Genomic DNA, 19,980 nt, shown 5'->3' with positions numbered 1-19,980 from the left:
TTTTTTTACAGGTGGACTTAATGAACTAAAGAGATTAACAATTTTAACAAAAATAACATATACTTGCACAACTCTTAATATGCTTTATGCATACAGTACATCTGTTCTATCTTGATTATATAACTTTGTAAAAGTCAGAAAACTTCTTGATTAATTCTGGCTGAATAGTTGGAATCTAACTATTGTTTCACCTGCTGTTGGTGCGTTTGAGTCAGAATCTCTTTTTAAAACACTTTTTGATCTTGAACACGCATAATGTCGACGATCAAGAGGGAATGGGGGCCAACCTAGGTGGTTTATAGGATTTTCTGCTGCGCTCCTGCATGCCCACACCTCTCAGTACGTTGGAAGACGAAAGGACCATTAGCGAACCGGAGCCAGTCTACGCCTACCGTGAAGAGAGATAGAGAAAACAAACAAAAAAGCATAAGTATCGTGGTCTGGGAAAAAGTTGAACAGAGCGCATCCTCTGGTGCCTGTTCAACATGCTAAAAGTTGTATCTTGTGCGAGGGGCCGTTGGGCAGTTTTTACGGGACATCCCGGCTATCGGCCCCAACTTTCGGCTAAAATCCACCTGGCGAGCGGTGAGTTAACGCGGAGACTTATCAAATCCGGATCAAAGTAGTTCGTAGCTGTTGCTGCCGTGCAGACAGCTGTTCACAGGATATGCCATGCTTGTTTTTGTCATGTTAAGGTAATGCAGGGGGCACACTTGTCAAGTTTTACTCTTATGTTTATCCGTTTTGTTATTTGAACCACCAGAACTCGAGTGGCATCATAAGCAGATAAAAATCCCATCATATGCACCTAAAATCAAGCGAGTATATAAAATAACTCAGTATGCCACAATTTTGAGTTGAACATACTAACACTTAATCCAGTTTGAGAGAAGCTAAAATGTAATCACTTCGCATACCCTCATTTCACAAATTATGACTCAGAATATATATTTATAAATGCATAAAAACTGGCAACAAACTGGAGAAAGAAGAAAGATTTCTTCTTGGAAATTAATTTTCAATACTAAAAGAACATTTTTGGATTTTAAAGTTCAGTAGACAGGAAACATTTCATGTCTTGCCATGTGAAAAAAAAACACGTATATTATTTATTTAACTCCTACATTTATTCAAAAGGCAAGGAGAGCAAATCTAAAAATAAATAAATAAAAATAACATTATTAGGATAAGAAGATGTGGTTGAGCCGTGGAGATTCACAACGGGAGAACTGTCCGATGTTGATCCACAGCTCAACTGGAAGCATTTGTCTGGTACTGCGCAATTCTGGCATTATGGCACTGAATAAAAAATTTAAAAAAAGAAACATTTTCATTTTCATAACATTTTAAAAACCACATGTTCTTTTCCTTCCTCCTTACTTTGCTTATGATTAGGGTTGGGCAATAAATCAAAAACATGTGATGTAGACCACATCACCAGTTTGCCAGTATTTCAAACAAAACACAAATCAATAATTACCAATATTGACTGACATGAAACCCTTTTTCAGCCATATCCCCCATAACGTAAAACCACAATAGTATACATTGTAGTTTGTGGTTGTTACTTGACAGAATATATTAAGTTCATGAATTTTTATTTTACAGGTGCATCATGTCAGAAATCAGACTTGAGATTCTCTCGCACAGATATACCAGAGATGCCTTCTTGCAATTTCACTCCAGAGGAATATAAGGTACGAGCCAAAATCTGTAGACACACAGCAGATCAACCTTAGACAGTTCTGTCTTATTGTATTATGTAAGAATTAAGCTAACTGTCCAAATGACAAAATCCTTTCATGGTAAAAACAAAAAAAATATTTCATTCACACCTCCAGTCTCCAGTGCCACTGATATGCACACACTTTCTTGCACTTTGAAAATCCAAGAATACATAAAATTAAATGAAATACAATGTTTTTTTTTGACATTATGTTTTACACCATGTGCCTCTCCAGGGAATGTCAAAAGCAAGAATGATAGAGATCCGCAAACAGAACTGCAACCCCATGACCATGAAAGTCACATACTATAAGAAACCAGTGTTCATCCATCAGGGGCACATGCAGTATCTGTGGGATGTGGATGGGACCAGATATCTGGATCTGTTTGCTGGTGTGGCCACTGTCAGTGTGGGCCACTGCCACCCGTAAGGTCGTTTTGTGTGTTTATGTGAAGCAGGAATTATGTTTTTGTTTGTTCACGTTTTAGTGTACTTTTGCTGATATCTGTGTGTGCAGGAAAGTAACTGCTGCTGCTGAAAAGCAGCTGAAAAAACTTTGGCATACCACTTTCATTTACGTCTACCCTGCTCTCCAAGAGTACTGCGAAAAACTTGCCTCCTATTTGCCTGATCCTCTTAAGGTAGGGTGGTGTATTTTTAGACTAGTCGTGGGTATGTATATTTATGCTGCAGTTAAAATGTATGCTGGTCTGTTTCCTTGGGCAGGTGGTTTTTCTGACAAACAGCGGCTCTGAAGCAAATGACCTTGCAATGTTTATGGCTCGTCTCTACACTGGAAACTTTGACATAATCACTTTAAGGTCCAACATTTTATTTTTTGTACATCTTGTTAGAATAGAAATAACCAATGGTAGAAAATATATATATATATATATATATATATATATATATATATATATATATATATATATCACCAATGAATTATTAAAAACTTTTTACATATTTGCACCAAATTGGAAGAGAGCAAGGAGACATTTTTCTCATTTTATTTATTGTCTGTCAGGATTGCTAAATTAACAAGAAATTTTCCTGGAGATAAACATGTACAAAGTGCTCATAGTTTTTGTGTGTTTTTCAGAGGATCATATCATGGTGGCAGCCCGATGACCATGGGTCTTACATCCAATGCAGCATACAAATATCCTGTTGCCAATGGTTTAGGTTGTACAAATGTATGTATAACAGCAGCGTGTCTAAAGAAAAGCAGTCATGCATTCACGGTTCTGTCCCTCCTGTGGCAATGCTTTCAGGATCTCTGATGTCAGATTTATTATACACCTTTATGTTTTAATAAGACTATATTGTTTTATTGTAAACAACATACCCTCTAATATAAGTTGATAAGTTAGCTTTGGGAAGGAATCATTTCAAGTTGCTATTCTTGAAGAGAGCTAAAGTGTGGGAATATTAGTGACTAACTGAAACATGCTGCCGTGGTGGAGGATTTCATTTGGTCTCCTCCATGAAATGGAAATGATAAATAGGTGCATCTCCATACACTGAAAGTTTTACTTATTTCAGTAATTCAATTGAAAAAGTGAAAAATACACATTTATTTCACACAGTGGGGCTTTGAACACTTTGTTTCAAACACTTTTTATCAGACAATGAAAACCTATGAAAATAGAAAACGCCATTAAAGGAATCGGGTTAGATCAATCTGGCTCTAAGTTGAAAACTAACCAGCAAGTTTATAGGGCATAAAAGCCAGTTGCGCCACACTGGTGACAAGTCTTTTACATAGCGGTAGAGGGATTTTGGCGAACTCTTCTGTGGAGGCATTTTCTGAAACAGACACATTTTAAGGATTTTTCCAAGCATCGTTTTTCAATTCAAGCCACTCCAAAACCTTCAATTAATTTTTGTTAACATTCTGAGCTTCATAGTTTTAAATCCCTATCGTGTTTCATAACAAAAATCAGGTGAGATGAAGTGATAGCTATTGTCCTTCAGGATATTCTGGGGGGAAAAAGCAGTATACATAGTTGCTAAATTATGGCGTTTTGTCTGTCTTGAAGAAACAAAACAGCCCCGGAACGTATTTAATGTACTGAGATGTACTCACAGAGAAGTGTATATTTTACATTCGTTTCAGTTTTTATTATTCAAATATGTTAAACAGTAATGAATATAATTGCATTTCATATTTAATACTTTTTTGTTATTTTTTGCACAATTGCAGCAGTCAGAGTATTGCCCTAATTAATACTCTTACAGTTTTCTAGTTCAAATTATTTTTTCCGCTGCTTTATTATGTAAGAATTTCTGTTTTTGCCACTTTAACCCAGCTGTGTTGTTTTCTGCCAATTAAACAGACGATGTGTCCGGATGTGTTCAGAGGTCCTTGGGGAGGAAGGCACTGCAGGGATTCACCTGTGCAGACGACCAGAGACTGTAGCTGTGCTCAAGGTACACAGACATGGCCACACAAGACTCAGTTCTCATTAACAGGAAAAATAAATCACATATTATCATCCAGCCATGTTCTGTTAAAAAAAATATTAATGTTTGATGTTTCGGAGCTAGAGTGTTTCCTTAGCCTTTAAATATTTGTACAACTCCACCAGACATTATTATGCTATATTGTTAGCAGTTCTTACTTATTGTTCAAACCAGTCAAAAATATCTTAAATTTAACAAATGAAACTTGTAAAAGTACAAATGCTGAACTCCTAAAAATGAGATGTGAGGAGACGAGGAAAAAGTGCTGAATCGGCAGAGTAAAGTCCAAAGTCTCCTCCTGTTGATCATTGACTTACTTTTAACCACTGTGAAAAATTTGTCTCTTTGCAAGGTTCATTCTGACACGAGGCGTCTACTGTGATTTTCAGACGCAGTCGTAGAAAATAAGTCAGGGAAAAAACAAATTTGAACAAATATTCGTTTTTTTTTAAATATCTGTGCTCTGGGACTAAAGTAAAACAGTTCAAATCAGGCAGGAGAGAGGTTGAACATGTTTTAGTTGTTTCTATCCTGTTACGAGACCGCTCAGCATTTTTCTGAGTTTTCCATGTTTTTTATTATACAGGTCACTGCGCAGCGAATGAGCAGTACATCAAACAACTTAAAGAGACATTAGCTACAAGCGTCCCTCCTAGAATCGCTGCTTTCTTTGCAGAACCTCTTCAGGTGTTGTTTTACGTTTCAAGAAATCATACAAGTATGATGTTGGACATAATGCTCACATCAATGTGTTATTTTCTTTCCCAGTAGTTTTAATCTAGACTTGAAATCTTTCAAATGATTTTGTCACCATCGGTATTTAATGTATAGGTAGATAAACATGCATGGTGTTTAAGTATATTTAGCAAAAAATGAGACATTTCTGATATAATTTTTCTCATATGTTTTTCCTCTTATATGTTCCATGTTTTTGCTAATATGTCTGGTTCATTTAGGGAGTCGGAGGAGCTGTTCAGTACCCTAAAAACTACCTCAAGGAGGCTTTCAAACTTGTAAGAGAGAGAGGAGGGATCTGCATTGCTGATGAGGTCTGATATATATTTAGATTTTTTTTAATTTTTTTTAATTTAAAAATCCAAAACTATTAAGAGTATCAGTAAACGTTTGAGGGTTTTTCACCATCTGCTCGGTCACTTCTGTAGAATGGCATTACCAAAAGTTTTATACATTCATTGCCAGTGAATTAAATAAAAAAAATTTAAAGGGTTTAACATTATTACATTTCATTCATGAAACTGTAACTATATATGTATATGTTGTGAAAAATAATGTTTCAGATAAAACTTATTTTTACCTTATACCCTGAGTAAATACAAATTGTGGTTTTCAAATGGTGAAGAAAAGGAAAGAGGAGGGAAAAAAAGCATGCAAACCAACAAGTTCCTATCTGAAAGGATAATTTCTTTTGAACCTAAAAACTGGTTTTACCTTTATCTATTTGTAATAACTGGCAAAAAATGTTTTATGGCAAAAAGGAGAAACTTTGGCCCTCCATGCTTTGAATAATTGTTTTGTATTCAGTCACATTCGAAAGCTTTCGAGGATGAAAGACAGTTTAATATTATGCCTCAGTATCTCAGTTGGAGTGGACTTTGAGAAGGCCACTCCAAAATAATTTAGGTTTTTTTGTTTTTTTTGTGAGCCATTCAAAGCTGACGTGCTTCAGGTTATTGTCTGACTGCATAAAACATGTTCGCTTCAGGATAAGGTCAGGAACTGGAGGCTTTCAATTCTCCTGAGACAATGGTAACACATCCAGAAAAACAGAGAGATATGTTTTAGCCAGATCTATAGGCGCTGGAACATGGGGGGTACAGGGGGCCATTGGCCCTCCCACTTTACGGCCCTGCCCTGCCTGTTCGTTGGTCCCACCAGACATTTACACTGACCGCATTCACCTCTGACAATCTGTGACTGACATCTCTCTGTACTTATATAAAGACAGAGGCTCAGATAAAACCTACAGCATTGAGATCTGGACCAAATCTATGGCTCCAGATCGTAACAGTCACCCAAAGATTTACACACACGCTCCAGCTCCGGGTCAGATTGGGATCAGAAACCGGTCTGACATCTAAAAAAAAGGCTTTGACTGATACGGTCCCTGTCTAAACCAGATCTTCCTAAATGAAATGAGAATTCTGTATTTGTGCCACATCTGGTCAAAATGCAGTATTTATAGAACTGTGGCGACGTTTTCTTTCCACTGGACCGGAAAAAAAACAAAAAAACATCCGATGTCGGGCCATGTCCGTTAACGGGTCCGGACCAAATGCTCACCCACACTTTGTCCAGAGCAGATTATTTTTGCTCAGGTCGAAAAATAATTGCGCGAATAGCTTTTTTTTTTTTTTTTGGTGCAAAAGCCAGCCAGCATTCAGTAGCCATAAGTGTCGATGGCTACTGATGCTTTTCAGGTCTCTGTTGGCTGTTGAAATTCATTTTTGTTCAATCCACTCTGTAGCGCACAGATGTGAGCTACATACTTGTAGCTCACATCTACAAGTAAGACTGAGGGTTAAACAGTTAAATCTAGTTGAAACGTTGCTTCACCTCCTCTGGACCTCTGACACACCACCTGAACATGGGAATCTCCTCCAATCACACTTTGCTTTCATGGCTTTAGCATAATTTTAAAAAGTAAGTAAATAGGTCCGCTGTTTTAGTGGGCCATGCGCATTACGCACGCGTGGCCTGTATTTGTGTGGTTTAGGTTTGTGCTTGATTTTCGCAACATGCACATAATGCGCATTGGAGATGTGAAAGAAATTAAGTTAACTGCAATTCATTATTGAACAAGGGCAGACCAGATCAGTTTGAATAGATGTTTTCCTTCATAGATAAAATCATCACCTGCAAACATTTGTGTTTACTCTGGTTATCTCTGTCTGAAAATCAAAGGCATAAATATGTGCTACAGCTGGAAAACTGACGTCTTATCAATCGGTAAGTCACGCATTAGAGCTAAGCTCAGTTTGATTTATGCCGTGCTTTTATTTCAGAATCAACTACTGTGTTTGATTATTTGATAAAGTTCATCTCGCATTTTGGTTAGAAAAAAATCACTAGAACAAAAGCTAGCCACCGCATGCTTATACTAAAGAAAATTGCTGTTTGGGTGGAGTCTTCCTTCTGCTTGTCTAAGGAAAAACATTAAAATGGAAATGGCATGTGAGTAGATTACTCCTTGGCAACACTGTTATATTACACCTGGGAGGAAAGACTGCAAAAGCAATCAGCACATCGCAAGGTGCTGATGAATCCCCATATTATCTCTTACTGCACCTGTCAGGTTCAAACTGGATTTGGACGAACTGGAAGCCACTTCTGGGGTTTCCAAGGACATGATGTCATCCCTGACGTGGTTACAATGGCAAAGGGCATCGGTAATGGATTCCCTATGGGAGCTGTTGTTACAACACCAGGTGAGAATATACATTTATCAACATCAACATCAAGGGATCATCTTAAATAATCTTTTCTTTTTTTAACATCATGAGGATTCACAGGTTCTGTTTGTCGCCTGAGACAGTAAATCGCACACATCTATTTAAACACGTAGATTTATTTCTAGTAGAGATGTGCCGATCATGTTTTTTCCTTACGATTCCGATTCCGATCAACCATGAGGGCCGATCACAGATACCGATCACATAATTATTATTTTTTTAATCATAAGCACTACCAGTTGCATTATGTGGAAAAAGGAACCATCAATTCACCTAAATTTTGACAAAAACTTGTTTTTAATAACTTTTTCCAAGAAAAAAACAAAACAGGCATTGTGCAAATTGTACTGATATCAGTAATACTATCTTTAACAGACTGATAACATATGAAGGCTCTGAAGAGGATAAATAATGCAAAAAGTCTAAATAAAACCTCTCAACATTGCCAAAGAAATTCAAGTATAAAACTTAACATTCAAAGGCAAAAACAGGATCCATTACAATAAACTATCCAGAGTTACTGAATGAAAACTTCCTGTTAGCATGGCGGCTAGCTGATTACTGCTAGCTCTGATTGGCTGTTTCTGACTGAGCGGAGTAATTATGCAGAACAGGGAGGAGATTGATTATTTTTTTGGAGATTATTTGTCTCATGTTAGGACAACAAAAGTTTTAATACGTGTGTAAAAAAAAATTTTTAAAGTTATATGCTGCAGCTTTAAACAGAGATTCAGTGTGAGAGTCACTGCCAGGTGGAACAGAAGCGGCGCTCTGTCTGAAATATTACTACCTGTAGCGCGTAGCAGCGGTTCAACAGCGAGAGCAGAACCAGCGTCTTACATCGCAGCTCGAAGACTTAAATAATTTTCCAGGTAATTTGTTTAGCTTTCTGACCGTCATGTTAATCCATGTGTTGCAGCTGCGCGCTGCTTTACCTGCCAACTGATCCTCCATGTCTTTTTTCACTTCAGTGAGCCTCGATGTAGCCAAACTCCGACAAGTATGGCATTGTTTTTATGTCATATTAGATTCGTCGTGTTGGTGCATTTTGACGTGCTTCAATTTTTCGCCGCAACACTCAAACGTCCCCATTCACTTAGTGCGATATAGTTCCACATCGCTTAGGATTTGTTGCTGCGCGTTTGCTCAGTGTGAAGGAAAGAGGAGACCAGCTACACAGGCAGGCTGCGAAATGAGATGCAGGTGATCGGTTTGAATGATCAGCAACAAGAGACCATGATCGGCGATGACCGATCATACACTTTTTCACGGAAATCGGCCGATTATGATCGGTGGCCGATCAATCGGCACACCTCTAACTTCAATATATATATATATATATATATATATATATATATAAGTCAAAATAACTGCAGCAGTTTTGATTCTCGTTAGGAGTTCAATTTGACATACAGAGCAGAAATCATGCCTTATTTCTGGCAGCAAAATACACTTTACACTCCCAGTTTGTTACTTGCAACTTTGGTAAGTATTGTTTGCAGATGGAAGACGAATTGTTGTGAATGATGAAGATTATGCTGTCACAGAACTTGAGTTATAAAGAGAACATAAAGCCATTAAAGATGTTCGATATCATCCTTATTAATGGAGCATTATTAGCAACCTGCCAGACTTATTGACTTCAATAATCTCTCGCTAAAAAAAAAAATAAAAAATGTAATTAAATCAGGGCTGGAGAAGTAAGCTGTTTGGACCCTCACCTCAGTGGTTCATTGATTTCACTCTCCACCTTTTCATCTATTCATCTGTTCCATCTTCCTGGCTTGTTTGCTGATTGCCATCAGGATTTACTTCACACTTCCAAACAAGCACGTCTTATTTCTGGAAGAAGCACATCACATGTTGTTTCTTGTGTTATTTGTTGAGATAACCAGTTCCCATGGGACTTGGTTAATAATCAAACTTCTGCATACTTAAAGACCCTCCAGCTGTTTCAAGATGTTTGATTTTTTTCCAAGAAACAAATGGAACAGGAACAAAAGCCAACATGAAAAAAATGTTGTTTTTGAAATACTTTTCGCACAGTGTGCTGAATACTTGACATCAAGTAGAACCTGAAGTGGCTAAAGGTGTGAGCTTGTTAATTTATGTTTTATTTTCCTCCAGAAATTGCTGCTTCTTTTGCCAAGGGGGTGCATTTTAACACCTTTGGTGGAAATCCTGTGGCTTGTGCCGTTGCCTCAGCGGTACTTGATGTGAGTAATTTCCTGTCAACGAGATTGATTTGGAAAGACGGTATCTTCAAATTCTCTGAAGCACTCAGCTCTCTCTGATTCCCGGTTGCTTTTTTTTTTTATTTTTATTTTTTAAACAGACAATCATAGAGGACGGCACACAGAAGAACAGTCTTGATGTGGGCACTTATCTAATGACAGAGTTGGCAAAACTTCGAGACAAGTATGAAATCATTGGCGACGTCCGTGGAAAAGGGCTGCAAATCGGTGTGGAAATGGTCAAAGACAAGGTACTGAGTGTGTGACAGAAGAGACTCTCACCTCATCTCCCCTGTTTGCATAATGTGCGTTTTTTGCACAATGCGTCCTGGGGGCAGGGTTCAGCTGTGTCCCAGCTGGCTGCAACGTTCGGCGTCTGCATTTGTGAACTGAGCAAACCAATCTGCAGCGAATGTTCTCTAACAGTAGCTCCTCTCATTAGGAAACATTTTGGTTTTAACAGTTTGTTGCTATTTTCATTTTTAAACCTGTTGCTGCAGACAAGACGGCTAAAACTTCCAGTGTGATGGCTGTAATTTGGCGGTATGTTTATGTTCATGTCTAATAGGAGGACACATTTCATCTTCCTGGCTGATGTCTTGAGATGTTGCTTTAGATTTTCCACATAATATTTTGTCCTCTGTACTTGCCATCACCCTAATCTGCAACTATTTTCACAGATTTTCTGTCAGGTTCAAGTCGGGACTCTGACCTCTAAAAACATGCATATTACTTTCAGTTAGAGAATCATGTTGGTAAAAATTGAAATATAGCTTTAAACCTAAATTTCCAGGGGTGTGAATAATTTTGGACTGATCGGTAGCTATCTGAGGACTACTTGTTCTGTTCAAAGCTTTCTTCTCGTCCACTTACAGACCAGCAGAGATCTACTGCCTCCTGAGGACTTCGCCGAGATCTTTGAGGATGTTAAAGATATGGGAGTCCTCATAGGCAAAGGAGGAGTTTACGGACAGGTAATGTGAATCCTGCTCATATAAAAATTAAGTAAATTACATGGAGTACATGCTAAAGATCAAGGCTTAACATCCCTTAATTTATTGATTTAGTCACACTGATATAAATGATTAATTTCATATTAGCTTTTCAGACTTACTATATATATATATATATATATATATATATATATATATATATATATATATATATATATATTCCAATGTATTTATAATCAATAATAATAATAAAAACAACTGTCAAAAGAAAAGAGATTAGTGAAACAAGAAAAGTCTGATAAATCAAAAATTGCCATTTAAAAAGAAAACAAACCCTTCTTTTATTGTCATCTGTTTCTTTCCTCTTACCTTAATGCTCTCCCAAAAATGTAAGTGAGGTTAGTCGTGATACATAACATGAAGAGGCTATGATATTTTATTTTAAAAAAAGTTGTTTGGAGAAACCAAATGGAGGATGGTGGAGTAGTTACCAATAGGTGTTTCATTTTTGATCGGGAACTTGTTAAACTGAAGTACGGAGGGAAAAGCTCAGGGGGAACCTGGGACAAGGCAAAAAAGCAGTAAATTCAAGCAAAGGATTAGGAAAAAAACCTGCATGAGGAAGAGTGAGTATTGGAAAGTTTCACAGATCAGTTAAATTACAGAATACATGGGAGCTGTGACGGGGGAGGGGACAGGAGATGCTGAAAGAAGCTAATTAATAAACAGAATGAATACACAGAGCACTGGGAAAACGACCGCAATAATAACCAAAAAAGATTAATCACTTCCTTGCCTAAAAAAAAGAAGTAACCACCTGAATTTAACTGAGCAAATGGGCACGAGCTTCCTATTGGGTAGTTACTGCTTGAACGACTTGTCTTCCACCTGGCAACAAGTTATTTGACCCCTGCTGATGAAACGAGCAGCTTCTCATTTCTTAAACAACCACCTGGAAAGACACGTCCTGTAGTTGCGGAAAAGATGCTAATCTGTTTAAGAAACAGACATTTAAAATGTGAAAATTTAAAGCAACATTGGATGGAAATAAATATTGTGACATTAAAGATGCTTATCAAAACAATGCCAAAGAAAAAGTATGCTGTATCAAAACCAAAGGCATAATATTAGCATATGAACTTTTTTTTTTTTTTTTTTTGGCTGGGCAGTCTAAACGGGCACCCCGAGTTGTTATACAAATGCAAAAAAAAAACTCAATTAACAATACATATTATCTTTTCACAGTTTATCAGGCCTTAATTTATCTGGTATGTATTTAGAGGACCAAATGTAAGTGGCTTTAAAATAAACTGTGACTCTATACACAAACCGGGAACATTTCACAACCCTAAATGAGACTGAATCCAGAAACCAACAAAATGTTGCCAAATAAACTCTTAAACATGATGTAAAAACCACACAGTGTTCAATGAGAGACAGATCTCCAAACTAAATCCAGAACTGAGGTCTGCAGAAGAAAACGTAAGTAAAAGTCAAAACAGAATTTCAATCAATACGCAGAAATTCAAAAGAAAAACAAAGCTCAAATTGATCCCAAAAACACAAAACCAAAGTGTAACAAGATGAAGGACAAACTGAGGAGAAACATTGCATTCACTATGTTTTATTTTCTCAGTTAAAACACAGAACCAAAAGAACTGCCTTTGAATCACTACTTCAGTCAGAGCACTGCATCGTTTCCCATTATCTGTCTGTAATTGTCTGTATTCTTGCACAAGCACGAATGCTTGTTGTATTTACTTATGTATTTGTTGTTGTTCTGTTGAAGATCTTCCGCATCAAACCCCCCATGTGCATCACGAAGGAAGATGCAGATTTCTTCCTGGCGGTTTTTAACAAATCCATCCACAACTACATGGAGAAAAGATGAAAGCTCAATAGACTCAGAGGCGAGCCCAGAACCACAGAGATATACTACAAAAGTGGATAATGTTTTCATCCTTAATAATGGTTAAAATATTACTCTCTGGTACCTATAATTTTTGTAGCCACTAAAACGGGAACATTTTAAAAGCTAATTTCAAGTTCTTAACACACTAATTGCTCTGTACTAAAGACATAAATATATTTTTCACTGTGTCTATAACCTACATTCTGCTTTCATACTAAATGTCAAAAAATGAATTTATAATAGAGTCTCTGGCTTTAAATCGGATTAGTTTACAATTTTTTTGTCTTAACATTTTTCATTTGTGATCAACTCATCTTCTGTACATAACACAATGTATCTTTGCATTATTAATAAATGAGATTTTATTCAAATAATCTAAGATTGGTGCAAAAAATTGTATTTTGGTTGTGTCAAGAATACAATTCAAATATTGCAGGAGCAGACGGTTTTTAATTAGATTGTCAAAATGGAATCTGATGAAACCTGATTCATGTGGGAAAATTTGTTTTAGTGTGTGATTACTTATACCGGAATTCTTTTGGTGCATTTAAAGTATTTCTCAAAAGATATGCAGTTTGTGCATCAAGTCCATAAGGTACATTGGAGAAGGACAAATTTAACAGTGATCTCATAACACTGGGAAAAAAGGGGGTGTTATTATAAAATTCTTTCACAAAATGGAGGGTGTGAAAATGATTCAAGGGCAGAATAATCTTTATCACTCGTTTTTATTTTTACTTCAAGTTTTGTTTCATAATAACCACTTGAAAAGTAATACCTGTTCTGTGATGTGTATATTATAGAAAACCCTACAAAAATCAATTTTAATTTCAGGCCTTAAGGTAAGAAAAAGGGAAAAGATACCATTGAACATGGATAATAAAAAACCCCCACTGTGAATAGTGTACAATTGATTCATATGTATTTAGCTTCCAACTAAATACAATTTAGTTGGAAGCAGCATAATACTTATGTTTTGAAGTGTTTATCAGTCCTGAATGTCTATCTTTTTAAAAAATAACGATGCAAACGGAATAATGAAGTTTTTCCTCAGAAGAGATAAATTCATAGCCTCTCATTCAAGGTAATGAAAGAAGTGTCACATGACACATTAACAAAGGACGATAGTAATATTTCTTATCATACACCAGGTCCAATCGGAACTGGACTGAAAAATGTGAGAAAGTTGTTTGATTATATTTGTATGTATACATCATACATACAGCAATAGTCATACATTTACCCATGTGATGCACTTGTGTACAAACTGATTGGTGAGACAAGTGATGGTGGCAGTCTGAAGCTACTGATGAGTGTCGCACAGTTGAAGGAGAACAGCTGAATTTGCTGACGGCAAGTTTTGAATTGGACTTAGAGTACGTAATGTGTCTATTTTGTAAAATCCCAATTAAAGTAGATTTTTTTTGTACACTTCATTATTTGTTTTTGAATTGAACTTAAAACCTGACCATTTCAGTGGGGGAGATAATTTGCAAAGATGTGAAAATATTACTACAGTACATTAAATGTGTGTATTATGAGACAGCAAATGGTGTGTGCATATTCCTGTTGTTGGACAATGTAAAGTCAATGGAGGTAAATCGTCCATCTGTTTTCCATCTGGTGTTTAAATACGCCAGAATAGCACAAATAGGGTGTTCTTTCACATGACCTCATGTGTAAAAGATAAACACAAATTGCAGACAGGAATGAAATCTCCACCTGTCCATATGCTCCCTTCTCTTGGTTTATCTTGCAAGATTTATAAAGTTTCTATAGAGCCCTTGTACAGGGTGAAGTAAACTTTTAAAAAGTCATTTACTTCAAACCTAAAATGCACCAACAGAGAATAAATTACGTACACAGAATAAGCCATGTTAAGGCTTAAACAGTGGATCTTTGAAGATCTGAAGTTTCCTGATAGTTTGTGTTAAATATATTGAACTTATAAAACCAAATGACTGGATGCGGTTCGAAAAAGGCGAAAGAACAGAATATGACAGTGTCTAATAATAACTAACACAGAAATCAGGGGTGACTCATTTTCATTTTGGGCCATGTCAAGATCATGAATGTCCTCCACAGGCCCCAGGGTGGACAAAAGTATTGATAAAACCCATACAAAATACTTTAAATAATATATCAAGAAGTACGTCTTAAAATTAATTAATATAAAACATCTCTTCACGTTGATGTAATTTCATAGTATACAGATAAAAACTGCTTTGATTTAGTTGATAAAATAATATTTAAGCACACAGCTGTTACTTTGAAGGTTCTTCTGAGCCAGATTTGGCTCCCAGGCCTTGAGTTTGATACATGAAGTAAATGGAAGCAAACAGATATAAATAAGCAATATGATAAAAATTTAGAAAAGAAACTCAAGAGTAGTGTCAGTATAAAAAGTTAAGAAAACAATACAGTTATGAAAAATAACAGATGCAGATACTAGTACATGTACAAGTCTAATTATACGTTTTGCAAAAATGTGGAAAGCTGTGCAGCGAACAGCAGTGATTTTGCAGAGAAGCTATTCTATAACAGAGTTCTGCATGGAGTGGGAGAAAGAAAGCTTAATTAGTGTGATATTTCTGAGGTCTTACTGGAAGAGCTGCATGTTCTGAACATTTTTCTACAGAGCTCTGCAAATTGTAAGAAGTCGTCTAAATCTCACTGGCACAGACCTCTTTTTCACCTTTTTCTATAATTGCTAGCTTAATAACGTTAAGATGGTGATTAGGTTCTGCCTAAGTAAGAACTGCCCCAATAGATGTTTTCCTCGGTGCCCCTACTTGTGTACAGCAGGGCTAATTTTATCCTTAGTAAATGCAGTTTCCAGGATCAGCGCAGAGATGAGTGTTGCACAGCATCTAGGTCCAAGTTAAAAAGCATTTAAAATGTTCTTTCTCAATACAAAAAGGCCTTTTCTCAACATGACATCTCTACTTGTTTTTATTGCTATTTTTGTTTTTTATTCTGGTAGCAAAAGAGGCACACTTATTAAGTTTACCAAGGTTACGTGACCAAAGGAAATTCTAATTAGCTTTTAGTTTAAAGCAAGTATTAAGGAAACATGTGAAGAAGAAAAAAAGATTTCTGATTACATCCACTTCAGTATATGCAGGGGCCTTTTTTTTCTCTTTCCCCCCCCCACACTTAAATATTTAATTGAGTTCAGTAAAAAAAAAAAATCAGTTTTGACAAAAATACAGTAGTTTTCAAATGATGATTTTATTCATCCAAACCAACCTGGCCAAGTCTCCCATTCTGGACACTATTTATCTCACACACTGATGGAACGTATCCATCACGTATACGTTCGTGATGGATGAACGTATACGTTCATCCATCACTGCTTTATACTGTAACTCACCTTGTGCTCACAAGGAACTCAGTTAAATTTAATCAACTGTTTGTCTGTTGTCTTCATTTGCTCTGCTTGCAAAAGAAAGGTAGGCATTCTTAGGTTTTATCTTGTTTTTTTTTCTTTTTTTAGTGAAATAATGTTCAGTGAGTGGTTACTGGTCAGGCACATTCTGAAAAAATACAAGATAAAACTAAATTCAATGTTTTATTGACTCAACCCAATGTGTTTTCATCCATCCATCCATCCATCCATCCATCCATCCATCCATCCATCCATCCATCCATCCATCCATCCATCCATTCATTCATTCATTCATTCATTCATTCATTCATTCATTCATTCATCCATCCATCCATCCATCCATCCATCCATCCATCCATTTTCTTCCGCTTATCCGGGGTCGGGTCACGGGGGCAGCAGCTTCAGAAGGGAGGCCCAGACTTCCCTCTCCCCAGCCACTTCTTCCAGCTCCTCCGGAGGAACCCCAAGGCGTTCCCAGGCCAGCCAAGAGACATAGTCCCTCCAGCATGTCCTGGGTCTTCCCCGAGGCCTCCTCCCGGTGGGACGTGCCCGGAACACCTCACCAGGGAGGCATCCAGGAGGCATCCTGACCAGATGCCCGAGCCACTTCAACTAGCTCCTCTCGACGTGGAGGAGCAGCGTCTCTACTCTGAGTCCCTCCCGGATGGCCGAGCTTCTCACCCTATCTCTAAGGGAGAGCCCAGCCACCCTGCGGAGGAAACCCATTTCGGCCGCTTGTGTCCGTGATCTCGTTCTTTCGTTCATGACCCAAAGCTCATGACCATAGATGAGGGTGGGAATGTAGATCGACCGGTAAATTGAGAGCTTCGCTTTTTGACTCAGCTCTCTCTTCACCACGATGGACCGGTACAGCACCGGCTTCACGGCAGACGCTGCCCCAATCTGCCTGTCGATCTCCCGCTCCCCTCAACCCTCATTCGTGAACAAGATCCCCAGATACTTAAACACCTCCACTTGAGGCAGGACGTCCCCCCTGACCCGGAGAAGGCACTCTACCCTTTTCCGGCTCAAGACCATGGCCTCGGATTTGGAGGCACTGAGCCTCATCCCGGCCGCTTCACACTCGGCTGCGAACCGCTCCAGTGAGAGCTGCAGTTCACGATGAAGCCTACAGGACTTCATTGTCCTCTGCAAAAAGCAGAGATATGATCCTAAGGCCACCGAAACAGATCCCCTCAACACCTCGGATGCGCCTTGAAATTCTGTCCATGAAAATAATGAACAGAATCAGTGACAAAGGGCCGCCTTGGCGGAGTCCAACTCTCCACGGAAACGAGCCCGACTTACTGCCGGCAATGCGGACCAGACTCTGACACTGGTCATACAGGGACCTGACAGCCCGTATCAAAGGGCCCGGTACTCCATACTCCCGGAGAACCCCCCACAGAGCCCCCCTGGGGACACGGTCGAACGCCTTCTCCAAGTCCACAAAACACATGTAGACTGGTTGGGCGAACTCCCAGAACCCTCCAGGATCCTGCTGAGGGTGTGAAGCTGGTCCAGTGTTCCACGACCAGGACGAAAACCACACTGCTCTTCCTGAATCCGAGGTTCGAATATCAGACGGACCCTCCTCTCCAGGACCCCTGAATAGACCTTACCAGGGAGGCTTAAGAGTGTGACCCCCCTGTAATTGGAGCACACCCTCCAGTCCCCCTTTTTAAACAGGGGGACCACCACCCCAGTCTGCCAATCCAGGGGAACTGCCCCCGATGTCCATGCGCTATTGTAGAGTCGCGTAAGCCAACACAACCCTACAACATCCAGAGCCTTAAGGAACTCTGGGCGGATCTCATCCACCCCCAGGGCCCTGCAACCGAGGAGATTTTTGACCACCTAGGTGACCTCGTCCCCAGAGATTGGAGAGCCCAGCCCAGAGTCCCCATGCTCAGCTTCCTCAACAGAAGGCATGTTGGTGGGATTGAGGAGGTCTTCGAAGTATTCCGCCCACCGGCCCACAATGTCCCGAGTTGAGGTCAGCAGCGCACCATCCCCACTATAAACAGTGTTGGTGCTGCACTGCTTCCCCCTCCTGAGACGCCGGATGGTGGACCAGAATCACCTCGAAGCCGTGCGGAAGTCTTTCTCCATGGCCTCTCCGAACTCCTCCCACGCCCGAGTTTTTGCCTCAGCAACCACCCGAGCCGCATGCCGCTTCATGTTTCATGAGCCCTGATTTTTATTTTATTGTATTTTTTTCTGTATATATATATATATATATATATATATATTTTTACTAATTTTTATAAAGTAACCAACATTTGTGCTTTACCTTGGATTATCATATTACAATGTTTTAGTTGGAGGTTTCTACTAATGATGCATTCACAGTGAATTATATGTATGTAATCAAAAAGTAGGATTTGGTAAAAATTTATTTTTTAATAAGTTTGAAATGTTTTCTTATTATTGGTTAAATTTTTTCCATCCAAGTTTTTGATCTGGAAGATAAAATAATTGTTTTTAACTATAACATCAGTTGTATAGTTATTGGCACCCCCTTTTGCCAATAAGAAAGCATTTAGTCTAGGAGATTTCACAAGGTTGGGGAATACAAAGAAAGGAGTCTTTGACTATTCTCTCGTTAGATAATCCAGAATATTGGGCCTCGTCTGCGTTTTTCAATTTACTGAACAAGTTTTCTTGAGAATCTACACTGGGAACTGTATGTATCTGCATATTTATCTCCCTTTCCATGTGTATTTGTCAGTTTATACCTTTTGCTGGGTCACGTGTTTCAGGATAACGAGTGACTGTCAAAATAAAGTGGGTTCTACGTGAAAATGAGCTGTGATCAATGAAACTTTTGTGATTACTGAAGTCTGACCAAAAGGAATCAAAGCTAAATTAATAATCGGATATGCATCAATCTTTGAGGGATTTTGTATTATGAGCTGACTTTCAAGAACATAGAGTACTCCAGAACTATTTCTTGCTCAGGTGGTGAATGAAACCAACCGGGCTTAGAGACAGAACACTATTTACAAATTTCCATTAGTAACCGATTTGAACTGTTTTATACCAGTACTAGGGTTAAATGGGACTCTGTCTATATGACTGAATTCTGGATAGGAATTTGATAAAGTGCCTTGAGTTGACATGATCTGCTGTGTTAGTTGCATTTTTGAAAATATAACTACTGGTTGGACGAGCGCCGAAAAGTAATATGAAAAAATTTCTTCCAGTACTATAAAATTATTATCCTGAATTAGATCCACTCCAGTGAATCACAGCTGAATCGGTTTTAGAACATTAAACACACCATGTGTCCTGATGCATTCAAGGCCCACGGGGAGGAAGCTACTAAGAGCAGATGTGCCAAAGATGTTTATACACACAACCTCCCAACGTTTATCTTAACTATAAAATCGCTAAGAAAATTCAATTCAATTTAAAAATACTTTATTATTCCCAAGGGAAATTAAATGATCAGTGCTCTGGTGTGCAAAAATACAACCATTTATATCCAGAAGTACATCGGGTTTTAATGGATAAACATGTCAGCAAAGAGAATACATTTAAATTAGAAGTCCTAAAATTAACAATGTCTAGTACATTTCTTGTAATATATGCTCTTGCAAGAAATGTGGTGCTACTTGCAAATGAATATGACTTTGAGAGGCTCTAATGGTTACATAATAACTTGCTGAGTACTGGCTCAAGAGGAGACATTGCTGCAAAGTCAATTGTTGAACTCAAATTGCCAGGCTTCCTTATACAACATTTTACCAAATGGCTCTGCAAAGTGAAATTTGACCGTGGTGTATTATTACTGCGATCGAATCAGAAAGTGAGACTGGTGGGTTTAATTAA

The 19,980-nt window shown here is 38.2% G+C and overlaps 1 protein-coding gene and 1 long non-coding RNA gene across 2 annotated transcripts; one reads left to right on the top strand and one right to left on the bottom strand.

The window, feature by feature from the left end:
- Window positions 1-179: 179 nt before the first annotated feature.
- agxt2 (alanine--glyoxylate aminotransferase 2) lies at window positions 180-14,194 on the top strand. Its single transcript, XM_008424499.3, has 14 exons — window positions 180-585; window positions 1,609-1,697; window positions 1,962-2,152; window positions 2,244-2,367; window positions 2,453-2,547; window positions 2,826-2,919; window positions 4,063-4,156; window positions 4,776-4,876; window positions 5,146-5,238; window positions 7,503-7,635; window positions 9,787-9,875; window positions 9,995-10,144; window positions 10,769-10,867; window positions 12,636-14,194. The coding sequence occupies exons 1-14, from the start codon at window positions 486-488 to the stop codon at window positions 12,735-12,737; spliced, it is 1,554 nt and encodes a 517-aa protein (XP_008422721.1). The 5' UTR covers window positions 180-485; the 3' UTR covers window positions 12,738-14,194.
- A 1,708-nt stretch (window positions 14,195-15,902) lies between these two features.
- Window positions 15,903-19,094, bottom strand: LOC145554179 (uncharacterized). The gene is made up of 2 exons (XR_014090220.1): window positions 16,093-19,094; window positions 15,903-16,048 (listed from the first exon to the last, which is right to left on the bottom strand). It is a non-coding gene; the product is annotated as an uncharacterized LOC145554179 (long non-coding RNA).
- Between the last annotated feature and the right edge of the window lie 886 nt (window positions 19,095-19,980).

This window comes from Poecilia reticulata, chromosome 12, assembly GCF_904066995.2.
Source record: "Poecilia reticulata chromosome 12, P_reticulata-male-v2, whole genome shotgun sequence".
NCBI classification, from domain to species: Eukaryota; Metazoa; Chordata; class Actinopteri; order Cyprinodontiformes; family Poeciliidae; genus Poecilia; species Poecilia reticulata.
This window is presented reverse-complemented; position numbering and strand designations above follow the sequence as displayed.